The sequence below is a fragment of the Alexandromys fortis genome, unplaced genomic scaffold (genome assembly GCF_014885135.2).
Source record: "Alexandromys fortis isolate MF-2015 unplaced genomic scaffold, M_Fortis_MF-2015_v1.1 scaffold_159, whole genome shotgun sequence".
Taxonomy (NCBI): domain Eukaryota; kingdom Metazoa; phylum Chordata; class Mammalia; order Rodentia; family Cricetidae; genus Alexandromys; species Alexandromys fortis.
This window is the reverse complement of record NW_026068031.1, coordinates 2024306-2044555: the sequence shown is the minus strand read 5'-3', so window position 1 is coordinate 2044555 and position 20250 is coordinate 2024306. Positions and strand designations below refer to the sequence as shown.

The window sequence follows — 20250 nt, the reverse complement described above, 5'->3', positions numbered from 1 at the left end:
AAATAGCTATCTGCCTCTGATGAATATATGTGTCACCACATTTGGCTTAACTAAGGGTATTTTACCAAAAGGGGCAAAATTTACACTGGTGAAGGTTAAAATACAGATATTCCACTTGCTATTGGTGATCAATTCAAATTGTAAATCTTTTTGAAAAATAATGTCATGGACTAGTGTGCTAGCTGGGTGGCTATGAGTTCTCAGTGTTCTTCCAGAGGACGTGATCTGGTTTCCACGCCCACGTCAGGCAGCTCATCAGGAGACCCCAGGCTCTCTTCTGGCCTGCACATATGTGGTGGACAAACATGCACACACACATAAATACAAAATCAATCTTAAAAACAAAACAATAATGGTTCTGGAGCTATGGCTCAGCAGGTTAAGGTACCTGCTTTTCCAGAGGATCAGAGTTCAACTCCCAGTACCCACATGGTGGCTCAGAAACATCTAACTCTAGTTCTTGGGGATTCAACACCCTCTTCTGACCTCGGAAGACACCAGGCATATATGTGGTATATGTATGTACGTACATAAAAAGTACTCATACACATAAAACAAAACAAGTAAGTCTAAAAACAAATTTGGCACACTAAGAGTTAAAAACCTGTAGAAAGCCAGTTGTGGCACACACCTTTAATCCCAGCACTCAGGAGGCAGAGGCAGGTGGATCTCTGAGTTTGAGGTCAGCCTGGTCTACAGAGGAAGTTCAAGGACAGCCAGGGCTACACAGAGAAACCCTGTCTCAGAAAAAATATAAACAAAAAAAAAAAACCTCCAAAAACCTTCTAGATGATTAAAATTTTAAGTTTAGGATTTTACCCTAAGGAAGTAACTGGAAAAGGTCTATTCATAAAGACATTACCTTTACAGTAGTAAACAGAAACAATGTCCGAAATCAGAGAGCTCAGAAGATAAAAATTATACTTATCAAGCTAAATATTACATAGCTACAGAAATATTTTCTAAGCCTTTATGCCAATAAAGTGTTAAGAAAAGGACGCACACTGACCATACATTTTAGCCACAGAAAATATACACAGAGGAAATTAGACTGTAATATCTAGAGAGTTAACACTTAGTATTCCTATTATTTGAGAATGATCTGAAGCGTCTATGACTTGCAGTGACTTGTTATTTCTCTGGGATACGAGTCTGAAGTATGCGCTAGATGACTGAAATTCAGGAAGCTGTCACTTAGTGAGAGAGGAGGAGGAGGAGAGGTTTGAGGCCGGCCTCATCATTACTGCACCATCTCCCTGTAGCCAGGGCAAGAGAGCACACAAATGGTGCTGAGAGTTCTCAAGTGAGCTAGCCAGTCACTGCTGAGTTTAACAGCAGCATCTGAAGTTGGCTTTATGAGACGCTTAAATCCTGTAGTGCTATTTGTCAATAAGGATATACACAAAAGTCTTAGGGTACATCCCTTTGGAATGCCACAGGCACAATATAAATTAAAATAATGAAGCTATATGATCTTTGTTTTGTGTTGTTTTGTTTGTTTTTGTTTTTTCAAGACAGAGTTTCTCTGTGTAGCCCTGGCTGTCCTGGAACTCACTATTGTAGACCAGGTTGGCTTCGAACTCACAGAGATCCGCCAGCCTCTGCCTCCAGCATGCTGGGATTAAAGGAGTGCGCCACCACCATTGTGCTACATGATCTTCTTACATGGAAACATCTGTTTCCCAGTCATGTCTTGGTACTTTAAACATGCTCCAGAATGAAAGGAAAGAAAAATAGCTAAAACTTAGATCCAGATAAAAGGCACGTTTTTCTTTATTAGTCAAGTATATAATAAGACGAGAAGGTTGTGAAGCGGCTCAAGAGGTCAATGCAAGTGTTTACCACCTTGAGTATTGGATAACTAGAACCCACGGAAAGATGGAGAAAACCTATTTCACCAAGTTGTCTTCTCCACTGTGCATGTACACTGGCAAGCACAGCTTCCCCACACACATACCCTCCCTGCCCACCTCTATCACACACACGCACGCGCACACACACACACACACACACACACACACGTACGCACGCACACGCATACGCACACGCACCCTCTCTCTCCTTCCTACATACTAACAAAGTTTGGAAAGATCAAGACAGAAAGCTAAGCTGTGTCATGCTCACCTTGTAGCACCGGTATTTATAAAGAACCACCAGGAGGATGGTCATAACGACGATGACACTAATCATGATGGCAGCATTCAGAATCGAGTGCAGGGCTCTCTGGCCTACAGTCTCAGTGTCTTCTGTGAATGGGGTATAGATTCTAGAGGGAGGGAGGGAGAGAAAAAAAAAACAATACGAAAGTGTTAATGGATATCTCAAACCATATACTCCCTTTAAAACTGTATTTAATTGTGATGCCTTTGATTAACTGAGTGCTGTAGAATGTACCTTTCACAGTTAATCAGACAATTAAGAATTTTTTTTGGTTTGGTTAGTTTTTTGAGACAGAATCTAGTAAATAACTCCAAGCTAGCCTGAAATTCACCATGTAGCCCGGGCTGTACTTGAGTATGTGATCTTCCTGCCTCCACTTTTCAACTGTGGGGATTATAGGTCTGTATCACTCTGGTGCTAACCAACAATTTTTAAGAATACACATACACACACATACACATTATTATTTTAAGTTTTGTGTGAGTGTGTGTGCGCGCACACATGTGTGTGCAGATGTTCATGAAGGGCAGAGGCATCCAATCACTTGCAGCTGCAATTAAAGGCAGTTATAAGGTCCCTGGTAGGGGTGTTATGAATCAAACTCAAGATGTCCACAAGAGTAGTACAACCTCTTAATTGATGAGCCATTTCTCGAAACCTCTAGCTAAGAATTTTTAACCTAAGAAAAATAGCTATCCTCTAAAAGCACTGCTTCAGGTAAAAGGAAACAGCTAGACTCTGCAGAGATGCACTCACACACGAGCCAGGCACTGGCTCCATCTAGTGGATGCTGTGTACTGGAGTAATAATCTCACCCAATGTTTTCTCCATGGATCATTAGAATCTGTTAAATAGCCAGGATCTGCCATATAAACTACCTAGGAAAACGACAATTATTAGAGGGGGGAACAAGGTTTGAACCACTGTCTTTTATCTGTAGAATGATTACAATAGAAGCTGTCTTCTCCTTGTTTTTCACTTACATAAAAATACCTTTATTTCTGGTGCCAAGGCTCTTGGCCCAGTGACTTTTCTTCTGTCCCTATAGCAGATGTGGTCATGAGAACTTTGAATATGTGTTCTAAGGAAGGAGTGCCCTTGCTAAGTCATGGCTACATCTCCTTCCCAACTTCCTCCTGCTGTCTGAATGAAGGCTGAGGTTCTAAGTCTGGACCCTGGAGGAACCACAGGACAGAAGTGGAAGAAAGGAGCTCAGGTGCTTCATGAATAAAAGACTAACAGACCAGTGCTGGGCTGCCTACCCCTGCTCTACTCTGAGAGAAACTTGAGTTTCTGTAACAGGGTCATAAAGCTGGGTATGGTAGTACACACTTGTAATCCTAGCACTCAGGAGGCTGAAGCAGGAGGATCAAATACTTGAGGCTAGCCTAGACTACACAATGAATTCCAGACCAGCCTGAGACACAGTGAGAAACACTAGTAAAGGATCTAGTTCTAGCAGAAGACGAGGCAGTTATAGTTAAAGATTTAACAGGCAAGCCAAGAAGAGGACAATAGTTGGCCTGGAATATGCATAAAGCAGAAACTGGCCGTGAGTTCCTGATGACTCCTTCTCCACCCCCAGAGCTAAGATTACAGGCAAATGCTAGTCACCATGCTGTATCTCAACCTCCATATCCAGGGCTCATAAACCTCTAAACTCCCACGAGCCATTTCCCAAGTACTAGGATTGCAGGCCCATGCCAACCATGCCACTGCCTGGCTGAAAAGTAAGAATTCGATTCAAAATAGAACAGCAACAACAAAGAAGCTCCAGCAGTCCAAGAGTAAGAATGATGGCCCAATGGTCCTGAGACAGGAAAGACAACGGCCACCCTGTTCAGTGTCACATAAACTCAGCTCCACCCATGACTGCATCCTGGGAAGAATTCTCCATCGTTCTTTCTGTCACTGAAAGTATCAAGTAATCAACCACCGTCATCCCTACTGGCTCTGGCAATCAGAAAAGATGGCTCTACCATGCTCTGTGAGTACAGAGGTCTCAAGGGGATAACAACAGGCTCTGATATGGAAAAAGTCCCACTGGCCTTGAGAATGAAACACTAATACATACAGCTGCCCATCTTTCCGAGTATAGAAGCTGACGGATTTGATGGTAGCCACGACTACCACCATGCAGAGGGTCACGGGAACAAAGAGCATGATGACATGCTTAGCTCCATATTTCAATGTCAGCTCTTCATCTTCTTCCTCATCTTGTTCCACCACCTGCCGTGAGTTACTCTGGGGTCGACCATTAGATACCGGCTCAGGGTTGTCAAGTCTCCGCCTGTCATGGTGCTGCTGCCGTTCTTGACCGTCACTCTAAAAGCACAAGAAAACCATTCAGTAAATCAGACTGAGCTCAACACAACCAAGGCATTCTATAAGAATGATACCTGGGATTAACAGCAATGAGCCAATCAATACTTAAGTTTGGAAAAATACAAAGCAAGAAAGAGCCAACTTATAGACTACCGTATATACTGTCCTTTCGAGGGTTTCTCTGTATGGCCCTGGCTGTCCTGGAACTCCCTCTATAGACCAGGCTAGCCTCAAACTCAGAGATCTGCCTGCCTACACCTCATGAGTGCTGGAATTCATTATTTTTTTTAAATATTTATTTATTTATTATGTTTACAATATTCTGTGTGTGTACGCCTGCTGGCCAGAAGAGGGCACCAGACCCCATTACAGATGGTTGTGAGCCACCATGTGGTTGCTGGAAATTGAACTCAGGACCTTTGGAAGAGCAGGCAATGCTCTTAACCTCTGAGCCATCTCTCCAGCCCCTGGAATTCATTATTAATAAGACTTTAAAATATATGTAGTAATGTTCAAGATATCTCTCTATATCCTTTCTCATAATGCCATGTAAAACTACAATCATTTTAAAATACTTAGTTGAAATAAATTCTCCCAGCCAGGCATGGTGGAACTTGCCTTTAATCCTTACACGTAACAACTCATGCCAGCCTATTCTACATGGTGAGTTCTAGGTAATACAACATTACACAGAGGAACCCTGACTCAAAAATAAAACAAATAAGCAAGCAATCTCCTGGACAGCAAATGGCCTTACACAATCCTGATGTTCCATGTCCTCACTTCAACCTTCACTGTGCCTAATACAGTAGGGAGTGAACATGAACACTAGATGATGGATGCTGAGTTTACAATCTTTGTAGGGCCTCACTTTCCTTAGTTAAACCAGGGGTTGTCTTGTTAGGTTCATATCTATTCTATGCTTAGGGTTATCAAGCCCTCTTTCTTTTGTCTGTGATGCCGAGGACTGAACCCAAGGTCTCATAACTCATACATGCTCAGCAAGTGTCCTGCCATTACCAAGGCACAGCCACATCCTGACTTTACTCTCTGTCTGTGTGTGTGTGTGTGTGTGTGTGTGTGTGTGTGTGTGTGTGTGTACGTACAGGTACAAACTTGGGTCATCAGGCTTGGGGGCTTGTGCCCTTATCCATGACCCTTGGCTTTATTTTCTTATCTTTTTTTCTTTTTCTTTTTTTGGAGACAGCTTTGGAGCCTGTCCTGGCACTAGCTCTGTAGACCAGGCTGGCCTCGAACTCACAGAGATCCACCTGCCTCTTCCTCTTAAGTGCTGGAATTAAACGTGTGCGCCACCACCGCCCAGCTATTTTCCTATTTTTCCCAAGTTTAATTTTATTCTGGTATTTACTGTTCATTTGTTAAAACTTAAATTTTGTCAATGGTGAAACAAATAAAAAGAGCAGTACCAGAGTAGGTGAGATGGTTTGGTGTGCAAAGGCACCTGTGATCAAACCTGACAATCTAAATTCAATTCCCTGAAACCACATGGTGGAAAGCACTGCTGATATAGTCACTGCTGGTAAATGAAGACTGATTAAGCTAACTTCTCTCAGGATGATGATAACATCCTGAGGACAGAGCATAACCATTACTGTGGAGGATTACAATCATTCATTAAAAAACACATTCCATGCTCAAGATGGCTCAGCAAGTAAAGGGACCTGCCACCCAATGAAACAACCTGTGTTTCATCCCTGGAACTCACGGAAAGGTGGAAGGAGAGAACTGCCTGCCTCTAGATCAGTATCCTCTGACATCCACATGCCATGCACATTTACACACAAGAGAGTAATAATACAGCCCACATTTAGTAACAGCATAAAATTATTCCATTGAGGGGCTGGAGAGATGGCTCAGAGGTTAAGAGCACTGACTGCTCTTCCAGAGGTCCTGAGTTCAATTCCCAGCCACCACATGGTGGCTCACAGCCATCTATAATGAGATCTGGTGCCCTCTTCTGGCATGCAAGCATACATGAAAGGAATGTTGTATACATAATAAATAAATAAATGTTTAAAAAATTATTCCATTGAAAGAAGGACTATGACATTACATATCCTTCAGTTTTCAGTCACTCTATTGCCATCACTCCATAGACAAGGAAACAGGCACAGCTAGCAAGTGTAGAAGGGCCTCAACCCAGAGCCTCCTGCCTCCAGAAAAAAAGTTCTCCTAATCTGCCAATAGAGACAACATGGGATCCTGGAATACCTGTTAGGCTAAGGTTCTCTTTGATTTCACTTGAGCATACCCATTTGTGGTGGTTTGAATGAAAATGTCCCCCACAGGCTCAGATGTTTGAATACTTGGTCCCCACTATCCCCAACTAATAGTGCTAAGGTGTGTAGTGCTTAGGAGGTGTGGCCTTACTAGAAATAAGTCATTAGGGGTAGGTTTAAGTCTCGCCATTCCTAACGCACGCTCTCTCTGCTTCCAGTTCAGCTACCAAGCTTGTCTGCTGCCATGCTTCCCTGCCATGACGCTGATGGACTCTAGCCCTCTGGAAGCACAGACCCAAATAAACCCTTCCTTCTATAATCTGTCTTGGTCATGGTGTTTTGCCAAAGAAACAGAAAAGTAACTAAGATACCATTTCACAATAGTCCGGAGAATTCTACTGCATCCCAGGTCCTCTGCTGTGGCAACACTGAAATCAGTTTGCTCTAGACTCTGAGCTGGGTGTGGTGGGGCACACCTACAGTCTAATTACTCAGGAAGCTGAGGCAGGAGAAATGAAAGTCTTAAGGCAGTGTGGTTAAGTCCCAGTCTCAAAATAACATTTTAAAAAGGGAATGTAGCTCATTTACATTTACTCATCATGAGCAAGACCTTGGTTCCAAACCCAGTATCCCTAAAAGGGTCCTGGCTAGAGACTCTGCTCTTTGAAAAGTTTCTGCTGACTTTTAGGACAGGTTCTAAAGGAAACTTTATTTGCCCTATCAGAGACTTGAGACTTTATCCTGTGAGCAATACAAAGTCATAAAGACTAAAGCACACGCACGCACACACACAAAGAATAATAAATTTAGAAAATAGCAACAGAGATAAACTAGGCTTTTATTTTCCCAGAGAAGGAAGTGATCAAGTCATCAGCCAAAACTGTGACGTCTGTGTTTAGCAATACAATTCTAATAACATGACCTGAAACAGGTGTGACTTCCTTGGCAGCACAGTCCTATCACCAGTCTGTATGAACAGTTCAATTAAAGCTGCTATGACAGAGGCGATCAAGTACTCACTCCTACACTCGATATTCTGGTTGATGAGGAGCATGACCCAACCCTGCCCTGTTTTGAACTGAAAATGGTCTAGAGAGTATGGTTTAACTTAGTAGCGAATATTTGTTCTCTCTGTCTCTGTCTGTCTCTCTCTCACACACACACACATTCACTCTTTTGCTTAACACCCTAGTCTTTGTATTTTCAGCTTTTAGAAAGGTAAAACATATTGTGCAGGTTAGATGGTGTTAAAGTAAGAAATATGAAAAAGTGTACAACCAGTTTCTCATTTTTTTTTTTTTAAGATTAAGGTCTCTTGCCAGTCAATGGTGGCATATGCCTTTAATCCCAGCACTTGGGAGGGAGAGGCAGGCGGATCTCAGGCACATAAGCTGGGGCCTGAATTTACACATAGGGCCTGAGAAAGAACAACAACAACAACAACAAAAAAAAAAAATGAACATGGCTCCTTTAAGAGGGGCTGCTGTGCAGCACAGCACTTGAGCAGTCACCACACTATGTAAAATGGCAAGCTAAGTAAAAAACACCTGTCACAGCGAGGACACCAACTTCCTAGAGCTGGATGGTTGAATACAGCTCTCAGTTAAACATAGCGCCCAGTTACAGACAGCTCTCGGCCAGGCCAGGTCTGCAGGTTTATGGCTCGGCTCTTATGGACCTGAGGAGAAGCAGAGCCACACAGTGGAGGGTCTAGCTGCTGCTCAGCAGTTTAAGGTCTGGCTCATGAGGTCAGAGAATGCTACAAGTGCACAGTAAACCAGATCCAGATCGAATAAGTTTTTAAACAGATTACACAATGTGCACAGGTGTCTAAGAAATAAAATGGGGATAGAAATAGAAAAAAAAAACAATTAGTTTAAAAATAAATAAGTCTTTAAAAAGGGTAAAGTAATGTAAAAAGAATAAGCCATGAAAAGATGGGAAATGCACAGGAGTCTAGATCCTGTATGGTGCTTTGCTGGCTGTGAGTGTCTTTAATGCTGGTGAGCGAACAACAGCTGCTGAGGGATGTGAGACTGTAAAAGGAACTGCTGAATTAAACCAGCCGAGATACTTTAGGGACGCCTTAACTCATAAGTGGAATTCAGAAAATGTATTGTGTTGGGGAAGAAGTTATGCTTTTGTTCAAATAGGAAATGAAAGGCTGTGAATTCCTTCAAAATTAATAGAGACCATATTTGACTAGGGGAAACCTCCTGAAAATCTTGGCTACAGACATAAAGAAATAAACCTAGAAAGACTACAAGACAGATGACATATATGCTGATCCCTTGACGTGGGGACAGTTCTGAGACTGGATGAGACAGGATATATCTTGTTAGTTAGAGTCCTCATGACTTATTACTACATGTCATTCTTTCATATGGCATGGATAGAGGGTTCATATAGAGTCCAAATAAACTTATAAAGTTGACAGATAACTTTTACTTGCTCAAAGATATAAATACAAATTATCTTTGGTTGGCTTGTATACAACTCACATTCCATATTCATGTTAGTGCAGGTATGTATGCTACCTTTGAAAGTTTGTGTTTTCAGAGCAAGGGAACCAGACACCACTGAAAATGGGTGGTCCAGGTGAACCAGCCTTCTAGAGTGCTTCTGTTGCAGTTTCCTCAAAATTCTGCATTCAGAACAACTTCAAAGCTGCTACCTGAGATGGCCCAGCCTCACAGACTATCCTAGCCAGGGCTTCAGATAAGCCTTGTACTGTGCCATTACATAAACACTGGACAACAAATTTTACAGCTAACTTTCTTAGGACTTGACCATTACCTCAATTTTCTCAGGGTCACCTGGAAATGCCATCACCCCCAGAAAAAAATAGGAAGCAGTCCAGAGAACACAACACCCACATTCCCAAGAGATAGGGGTGGGTGGTTTTCAGTCTTTTGATGGCTTATGGATGTCTGCCATCATTTAGTGGGGATATAAAATATAGGACAAAAAGACAGCTATTCATCTCAAATATTTTATTTTTTTTATGGATTCTTTTTTTTAAAGATTTATTTATTTATTATGTATACAACTTTCTGCCTCCATGTATACCCACACGCCAGAGGAGGGCGCCAGATCTCATTACAGATGGTTTGGAGCCACCATGTGGTTGCTGGGAATTGAACTCAGGACCTCTGGAAGAACAGACAGTGCTCTTAACCACTGAGCCATCTCTCCAGCCCCATGGATTCTTGTATACAAATTTAAGGTTATTTTTGTTATATGTTTCTACTCTTGTCTATGGTATTGTACCCATGAAGCTCGTTTAAAAATGTAATATAAAGTTCTAGTCCTTGAAAGCTATTATTAACAAACTGTTTAGGATATTTTTTAAAAAAATGCAAGTTAAAAGTCCCCTATAACAATCAAACTTGTAGTCACATTAGATATGTTTTCAGAGTTAAAACAGATTTATTTTAGATAGATGAGTAATCTTCAAAAGCTTCAGAGACCTACAGAATATGGCATTTAAGATTTTAATAACCTAATGCTTTTCATGACAGCAAGACATCTGCTGCTGGCAGCATCGATCTACTTCATAAAGGATGATGGGCACTGAAGACCCTCCATATGAAATTTGCTTTCACTGTGTCAAAGCTAGCCATTTGAGCAAGAAACTGCCCTTCTTCAACTGCTGACAGTATACTGTAAAAACTGGACAAGCAGGACATAAAATAAAGTAGCTGCCAAACTTTGCAAAGACAAGTGAGACAGTCCTTCAAAACTCCTGCTTCACACAAAAGTCTGTCAGATATTCTAGGCCTGTAGGCCAAAGATGGACGTCCCAATACTGCAGAAGAACCTTGGTTGACTGTCAAGGCAACCAGATGTCTCTATCATTCCTACAGTTTTGGAAGTTGTTTGTTCTGCACTTCCTGTTTACTCAGGTAATATTTTATCCTTCTTGTGTCTCTGATGAGGTTAAAGATAGTTACACTATTTTCTTCATTACCAAATTCAGAAAAAAAAGCTTACAAAAAGAGACGCAAAGTTTACAAAGGTTGATAGACATGAAATCTTAAGTCGTTTATCTAAAAAAATGTTTTAAGGTTTAAAAAGATATTTTTAGGTTGGTAATACAAGTTATGATAGAAAGTGGCTTAGGTATAAAACTTTGGACTTACCAAGCTAGGATAGAAAACAGAGTATTTTCTTTGAATTTGCCAAATACAAATGGACTGAATATTGTAAATATAATTCTTACTTGATAATTGTTTATTGCATATAGTCTTACTACGTTAAAATTAAATTCTTTTTATTTGGACAAAAAAGGGAAAATGTTACAGAATACTTGTTTAATTACGGAAACATGTGTTGCATTTGTTTAAATATGTAAAGATGTATGATTATTTTGCCTTACCTTCCTAAGGCACCTGATTGGACAAATAAAAAATTGAACAGTGAATAGCAAAGGAGAAGGCATAAACTTCCAAGCAGGGAGAGTAAGAAGGGGGAGAAATTTAGGCTCTGGAGAGAAAGCAAAAGAGATGACAGGGGCCAGCTAGCCAGACACAGAGGAAGCAGAAAAGTAGAATATACAGAATGAAACAAAAAAGGTAGAAAGCCCCAAGACAAAATGTAGATGAATAGAAACAGTTTAAACTAAGTTAAAGAGCTAAACTAAGGCTGAGCATTCATAATTAATAATAAGTCTCCATGTCTTTATTTGGAAGATGGCTGGCAGTCCAAAGAAAGTCCAACTACAGATCTGAGTTCCAGATCAGCCTCATCTATGAAGTGAGTCCAGGGCAGCCAAGGTTACACACACACACACACACACACACACACACACACACACCCTGTCTGAAAAAAGACCAACCAACCTTACAAACCAAAAAAACCCAAACTACAAAACAAAGAAAGTTTAAAGAAATAAAACTGTATTCATGTCTTTCACCATTTTTCCTGTTAAATAAATCTGTTTCAGTTTCTAAGTGCTAATTGCTACATTTGTTACAATAGGGGAAAGAGTGACTATCAGCTATGTCCAGACAGGATGCTGGGAGCCAGGAGAAAAGCAGGGAAACTAGACAGACAGACCCTGTTCTCCTGAACTCTGAGACCATTCTGCAAAGACTTCACAGAGGGTTAAGAAACCTGGGATGTGATTACTTTGGGGCAGTATGACACCAGAAAGCCAAGCCAGGTGGAAGGAAAGATTTAAGCGTCTGTTGAACAAACAGTAAGGCTACCAACTTAGTGCACCAGGATTTTCTAAACTCTGCACCTGCCAAGAATATTCTGGCTCACCCAGATCCTAGAAGATATCTTAAGCCCTTGGAATATCCTATTAGGACTGTTTATGAGAGGCCTTCAGCAACCTAGACTATGATCTCTACCAAGAACAGTGTCAGTCTGACTCTGAAGGGGGAGGAGAACCAAAGCAGCCACGTTTGTATGGACCATAACCAATAAAAACCCTGGACACTGAGGGATTGAAAATAGTCCACATATTTTGTCATGTGCAGTAGCTAGAACTGAAGCACTGTCTGCACAAATCCACTGGAACCTCATGCAAGTGTCTTCTGGCCTGCCTGATGTGCCTTCTTCTATCACCAATGCTAATCTGTATTCTTTCACGCTAATCAACTGTAACAGTGAACACAATAGTTTTCCTGAGGTCTGTGAGACCTTCCAGTGAACTACAGAACCGAGGGTAGTCTACGTACGACTCCTGCCCCAAATATCTTGTACACTTGAAATCACAAAATGCTGCGAAGAGAAATTAAAGAATAGAAGTAAAACCAATAACTATAAAAATGCACCAAAAGATTGGTCCGAATGAGTGGAGGTAAAGCAGGACCCCAATGCAGACACCGAGTGGAATGACATCCTGTGCAGAAAGGGCATCCTGCTCCCGAAGGAGGGCCTGAAGGAACTGGAAAAGGAGAAGCAGAAAAAGAGGACCAGGCACTGCTCCAGCAGTCAGGGTGAAAGCATATGAAGGGATGACTCTGGAGGAGCTGAGGAGAAGGATGAATTCAGTGAGGAGGATGAACGTGCTATCGAGCTGGCCGAGCGGAAAGCACGTCAGCTGAGGAACAAATCTGGAGAAGTTCTAGAGATCTCAGGAAAGGATTATGTTCAACAAGTTACCAGAGCTGGAGACGGCTTCTGGGTGATCTTACACCTGTACAAGCAAGGAGCTGGAGTGGAAATTGTCTGAGTCGGGAACAATCAAGACAGACCTCGAGGAGAACCCCAAGAAGCCTATCAAAGACATGTTGCTGTCCTCAGTGAGAGGCCCTGTCCCCATGAGAAGGGACAGCAACTCCGAGGGTGACTGAATGACAGCCACTATAACCTTTTGAACTTTCTCAATATGACATAGTCTGAATTTTTACTAAGGAGGAAAAAAAGCAAAAAGCTTTCATATTTTGGTTTAACCTTTTTATAATATTTAAATTTTGTACATTTCAGAAATAATCATCACTGAAAATTTTATTAAATTTCTTGAAACTCTGAATAACGTTTTTAAAGGAAAATTTAAATAAGCTTTATGCCAAATATCTGTTTTCCTACATGTATTTCAAATTGTTTATAGTGGTTTTTTTTTTTGACATGCAGCTGTGCAGGAAGGAATATGGACTTTTTTTTTAAGAAAAAATGTGAATAGAATAACTACAAAAGAAAAAATGCACCAAAGGAACATGTAGTAGAGTGAATAGGTAATCTACAAACAAAAGAAACTACCAGTAAATTTGCAAAACATATCAAAGCTTATCTCACACCATTAGGATAGCCATCATCAACAAAACAAAACACAAAATGGAGCTGGGTGTAGCTCGATCTAGAGTGCCTGCCTAGTTAGAGCAAAGCTAGGCAAGAAAAACCAGCTTCAGAAAAACGAACAGGAAGTAACAGCAGTGGTGATGTGAAGAAAATATGACCCTTGAACTCTATTATCTGGAACATAAAAGGCACAACCAATAAGGAAAGTAACAGGTAGATTCCTGAGGGGGTGGGGTTAGCCACGGTGGCACAACCCGTATTCCCAGCACTCAGGACATTAGGGCAGGAGGACAATAAGTTTGAGGCATAGCAAGATCCTGCTTAAATTAATTAAAAATAGCAAATGAGCTAGCTATTCCATTTCAGGCATATATAACATATACTCAATTACTAAGCTGAAAACAGGATCTCAAAGACATATACACCCATATTCAAGGAAGCACATTATCCTCCACAACCAGGAGACAGAAGTCTCACAGGACACCCTCCCCCCAAATTTTAAACATGCCAGCATGTAACAGAGTATTACTTGGCCTTAAAGAAGTCCTAACTAGACAAGGTGGGGTACACCTGTAGTCCTGGCTATGTTGGAAAGGACAGAGAAGAAGGAGCAGGAAGGAAAAAATACGCAACAAACAAGAAAGTCCTGTCACATTCTATAACACAGATAAGTCTTGAGAACACTTTGTAAGTGAAGTAAGCAAGCCACAAGAAGACAAGCATTAAAGTCGTCACATGGAGAAACAGAAACTGTAACTATCACTGTGGAGGTGGAGAAGACAGTTCAATGGAGATGTTGGCTTTGCAAGATGAGAACAGTCCAGAGCACAATGTGAATGTGGTTTATATTAAACCATGAGCTAAAGACTGGTTAAGAGGGCAAACTTTAAACTTTGTGCTACCACAACTGAAAATTTTAATTAAAAGACCTAAATAAATATAGAAATATACTACTCATGCAATGGAAGACTGGTATTATAAAGATATCAATTCCACAAATCCTCTACAAAACATATGAATGGATTCAATGCAATTCAAATTGCCAGTTGGTCTTTTAAAAGAAAACTTTGTAAAACTGATAGAAAAAAAACACTAAGGACTTAAAATACACAATGGCTTAAGTAGAGTGGCTGGCCTCAAACTCAGAGGTCTGCTTGCCTGTCTCTTTCATGCTGGGATTAATGGTGTGCAATGGCGGTGGTAGCGCACGCCTTTAATCCCAGCACTCGGGAGGAAGAGGCAGGCGGATCTCTGGGAGTTCGAGGCCAGCCTGGTCTACAAGAGCTAGTGCCAGGACAGGCTCCAAAGCTACAGAGAAACCCTGTCTCGAAAAACTAAAAAAAAAAAAAAAAAACCCAAAATCAAAATAACAACCAATTAGGTAGTGATATCAGAACTTAATATACACTTACAGTAATTGTGGCAATGTGCCACTGGTACAAAGACAAAGTGACCCATGGGACAGAATAAAAAGACACTTCACTGCAAACAACAGTCTTCTTCATAACAGTGCTGACATGCTCACATGCAGAAAAATGAACTCTGACCCTTACTGTGCGACCATATACAAAACCAACTTAAACTACATCACAGATCAAAATGAGATTTGTCTTTGAGCCTGGGTTGTCTAGGCTTGCCTCAAGTGATGCTCCTGCCTCTGCTTCCCAAATAAGTAGCTGGGACTACAAGTGTGTGCCATAATGCCCAATAACAGATAAATGTAAAACATAAAACTATAAAGAAAATAATGTGGACAAAAACTTTCAAAAACTTGGGAAAGAATTCTTAGATGATAACACACATATATACACACAAACCATATCTACACCAAAAAAAAAAAAAGACAAAAAGTGCTTCATCAATATTCAAAACTGCTGCTCAAAAAACACCAGTAATAAAAAGAAAAGCCAAAGATTAGGAAAAATACTTTCAAGATGTATATATTATAACTTACATTATCCAGAATTTAAAGAACTTTCACAATTTAGTAGCAAGAAAGCAACTTACTCAAAAAAACAAAAACCAACCACCCCAACAAACAATTTAAAAATAGGCAACAAACTGTGAGACTTTACCAGAGAAAGTGCCACCAGTGTGACAGCATGAACACCCAACACCGCTGCTCGTCACACAAGGGTACTACAATATGCCTTTAAAAGTGCTGCAAAGCTTGGGACTGACCGTGAGTGCTGACAAGAATGGGATGAACTGGATGAAACTCTCATACACTGATGGTAACCAATTTGGAAAACTGTAGCTTCTCAAGAAGTTAAATATACCCTGAAATACTGGGTTATGCTCTGCCCTTAGACATTTAATAAATACATGTCCATTTAAAGTTTTTTAACTGAATCTCTCAGTACCTTATTTGCAGTATGTCATCAGGCTGAAAACCCCCCAAATACTGAAATGAGCAAATGATCAAAGAACTATGCACAAGCATACAATTAGATCCAACTCAGGAATAGAAAGGAGACCACTGACATAATACCCATTAATTTTGAATTATGCTAATGGAAGAAGCCAGACAAAAAGGTCTGCATGATTCTATTTATTTCTGATTATGAGCCAAGTCTTTAAAGGCTGAGCCATCTCTCCATGTCAGCATGATTCTATTTATATAACCTTCTAGAAGAGCAAAACTAGAGTGCAGTGACAAAAATCTGATTGGTGGTTGCTGGGGCGCAGAAGGGCTTGAGAAACAACACAAAAAGAGCTTGGGGCAACTTGGGATTGATGAGATCTGTTCATTATCTTGACCATGGTGGAATTTTAAGAGTATTTATACATGTTAAAGTCAGCACATGGAATACTATGTATAGTTTATCATATGCCAATTATATCATGAGAAAGCCATTCTTAAAGACTGCCAGTCGGGTATAGTGGTAGATGCTTATACTTCCAGGTTGAAGCTAGTCTGGGTGATACAGTTTGGCTCCATCAAAATGGTCATAATAACACTCACCTATAATCACAACACTTGGGAAACTAAGGCAGAACTGTGAAACCAGTCTAAATTAAAAGAGACTGATTCTCTTTTAAAATAAATATAATAAAATATAAGCATCTTTTTAAAGGAATTTTAAAATATGCTTTGAGTTCCAGTATAGCTAAGGCTACATAAAGAGACCCTATCTCAGGAAAACAAACAAAACAAAAAGCAGCTTTCAAAGCTGTTAAAATGAGGAGATAATACTAAAAATACTTAGGGGTTTTCAAAATTAAAAATCTTGTACCTACTAAAATGATTAGACATAGACACAGCGCTATTTTAAGAGAAAAAAGAAAAGAAAAGAAAAGAAAAGAAAAGAAAAGAAAGGTTTTCACTAGACATGGTGCCATATGCCTATATCTGAACACATGGGAGGCTAAGGAAAGAAGATGGTAAATTAAAGGCTAGCCTGGGCTACATGACAGGTTCCAGGACAGCCGTGGTTACTAGAGATCCTGTCTTTAAAACAAACAAAAAAGAGCAAGAAATAAACTTTTCTTTAAGGGCAATTTTGGGGGGGGGCAGTGGCTGGGGGTGGAGGTACGAGATAGGGTTTCTCTGAGTTACAGTTCTGGCCATCCTGGAACTCGAACTCGCTTTGTGACCAGACTGGCCTCAAACTCAGAGATCTGCCCACCTCTGCCTCCCAGGTGCTGGGATTAAAGGTGTGTATCACTACTGGAAAAAGTTAAACAGTGTCAGAAATATACAATAATAAAGCCCTAAGTGAAAAACAGATAATGATTCATCTTTTCTCCCACACGTTACCTACTTTGATTCTTCCTAACTATGGAAACAAATCTCATTCCCATCACAAACACTTCTGTATTTCTAAACAATAAAAACTTCAAAGGCTTCCTTCATGTGTGGTGATAGTCCATGTCTTCCTTTCAATATACAATTAGCAGTTTTAGTTCAAAAGATTATTGGGCAGAGCCAGGCAATGGTGGCACATGTCTTTAATCTCAGCACTCGGGAGGCAGAGACAGGCGGATTTCTATGAGCTGGAGACCAACCTGGTCGACAAAGGGAGTTCCAGGACAGCGAGGACTACACAGAGAAACACTGTCTCTGAACAAAACAGAAACAAGAATGGAGGACGTTGGGTAAAGTTTTCACACATTCTCCCAGCCTCTTCCACTACTGCCATCATTGACAAAAGTGGTACATTTATTACATACAAAAAATACTAATATTAAAATATTTCAAAAAAGAGTATAAAAGAAGAGTCGGGTATGGTGATGAATATCTATTATCCCTGCATTTAGGAAAACTGGGAAGGCTGAAGCCAGCCTTGACTGCATCACAGGACTGCACTGCAGAGAACAACAAGGTAATTACTACTGTTTCTCCAACTACAGCCAAAGACCCAGGGCTCTTATTAGAGCTTCTTGCATACCTAATTTAAATGGTAATTTAGAACACAAAGGGCTATGGTTATTTATTGCTTTTTAAACCTTGCATTTTTCAGAAATAGATGAACCATTATTTAATTACACCACCTTTTAGTCTCCAGTCCATACACACAGAGCCAATCAATGGCATCAACAAACATGAAAGTCATGTCCACACTGAGGCAGTATGGGTAAGCTGACAGAAGGCAGTAAAGTAGGGTGTGTGTGTGTATGTGTGTGTAATGGGGAAACCATGAAATCTCCACTGGACTCCTGTGACAGGTCACGCTAGTTATTCTACTAAAAATGGCAGATCTGAGATAGGCTATAATGGCATAGGGAAAAAGGACAGGCAAACTGCTGGTGGTTTAGAGGCTAATGCAACCACAGAGCTGTGTTTTATCTTACCATATCACTGTTCAAATTGGTTGGGACCAGCATAGCCAACCCAGACTTTGCTTTTTTAGAATGAATTTTCATTCATTTAGCCTTGCAAAATTGGTTGTTCCCATCATGCATCTATTTCCATGACACATGAAAAACTTTGTAATGACAAAAAAGGGTAAGAAACCCTACAGAGGAAGAAACCCCAACCTACTTGGATTCCTATCTGGACAACCCCCCATTTAGCCCTTCCATTAAGGCTCACCTGTGAAATAAACCACCCAGAACTCTCCTGAAAAGCCTACACACTCCAAGTGCACTACTGCGCTAGAACAGAACTTTTTTTCAGTTCTCCACTCACTGTCTCATAGCTGAGCAACACTGGACAGAGATCTCAATCTGGTCTCTATCTCTGAGACCTCTCAAGCCTCCACCACAGGCAACAGATCTGCTCAGTATGCTGAGAAACTGGGAACTACCAAACATTTGTAAACCAAGTTTTTATATATCCACAAAAGAGAACAAAGGAGATCGGGCTGATTCATGTACAGTTGCAAAAATCTGTCTTTGTTGCTATTTATAGTAAACATGTTAAAAGAGCCAAATTTAGAAGAGTAACTCCTAAGAAAAGAGGGTGGGATGGGGAAGAGGTACTTCAATTTTTTTTCTATATTGTTTCTTTTCCCACAAAACTAGTGTCTCTTTCCAAATTAAATGTAGAGATCTAGTTTATTTGGTTATGGTTTCATTGAATTTAGGATCAATAAATAGAAACAGGTGCTGGGGTGTATGTAGAGTACTTGCATAGCATGTACAAATATCTGGATTTGAACTGCCACATCACAGAAACGCATTTTTGTTGTTGTTTTCAAGAGACATATACTGTGGGACAATGGTCTTGTACTTTGTAAAGATTTGTATTTTAATAAAACGCTGATTAGCCAGTAGCCAGGCAGGAAGCAGAAGTAGGGCAACGAAACAGGAGAATTCTGGGAAGAGGAGAGAGTCAGTCTGCAGTCGTGACCCAGTTGCAGAGGAAGCAAGATGAGAATGCCTCACTGATAAAGGTACCAAACCACATGGCTAACACAGATAAGAATTATGGGCTAATTTAAGATGTAAGAATTAGTTAACAAGAAGCCTAAGCTATTAGGCCAACCAGTTTATGATTAATGTAGACCTCTGTGTGTTTCTTTGGAACTGAACGGCTGCAGGACCAGGCGGGACAGAAACCTCGGTCAACAAACATAGAATAGAAAAATCTTAACTGCCTTTACAAATAAGAAGTACATGTCAAATAATACAGCCTCTAACTTTAATAAAGTTGGTTACTTATTTACTATGCTTTAGATTAGTGCTTCTCAGGCTGGAGAGATGGCTCAGCCGTTAAAGGCTAAACTCACAACCAAAAATAGATTAGTGCTTCTCAACCTGTGGGTTACAACTCCTTTGGAGTTGTACATCAGATATCCTATATATTAAATATTTACATTATGATTCATAACAGTAGCAAAATTACAGTTATGAAGCAGCAACAACAATAATTTTATGGTTGGGGGTTCCCACTATATTAAATGGTTACAGCATTAGGAAGGTTGAAAACCACTACTCTACTCTAGATGCTTAGAACATTATACAATAAAATTTTTTATAAATATTTAGACTTTAAAAAAAGTGACTCTTGGGCTGGAGAGATGGCTCAGTGGTTGAGAGCATTGCCTGCTCTTCCAAAGGTCCCGAGTTCAATTCCCAGCAACCACATGGTGGCTCACAACCATCTGTAATGAGGTCTGGTGCCCTCTTCTGGCCTGTAGACAGAATATTGTATACATAATAAATAAATAAATATTAAAAAAATAGTGACTCTTATCCAACATAAAGTCCCTTCACTATAAATAAGATTATACATAGCAGTCCACAAGATGAAAATGTATTTTGGGACTCCTACAGCCCATCATTGCCTCTGTCATAGAGGTTACACTAGGGCTGGAGAGAAGGCTCAGTG

At 40.4% G+C, this 20250-nt stretch overlaps 1 protein-coding gene across 2 annotated transcripts in view; it reads right to left on the bottom strand.

Moving 5' to 3' along the window:
• Psen1 (presenilin 1) overlaps positions 1-20250 on the bottom strand; it is a 54828-nt gene that overhangs the window by 23622 nt on the left and 10956 nt on the right. For both annotated transcript variants that reach the window (XM_050164546.1, XM_050164547.1), the window contains exons 4-5: positions 4235-4485; positions 2125-2266 (exon numbers count right to left, since the gene is read on the bottom strand). In XM_050164546.1, coding sequence (XP_050020503.1) covers positions 2125-2266; positions 4235-4485 — 393 coding nt within the window. The remainder of the gene's footprint in view (positions 1-2124; positions 2267-4234; positions 4486-20250) is intronic.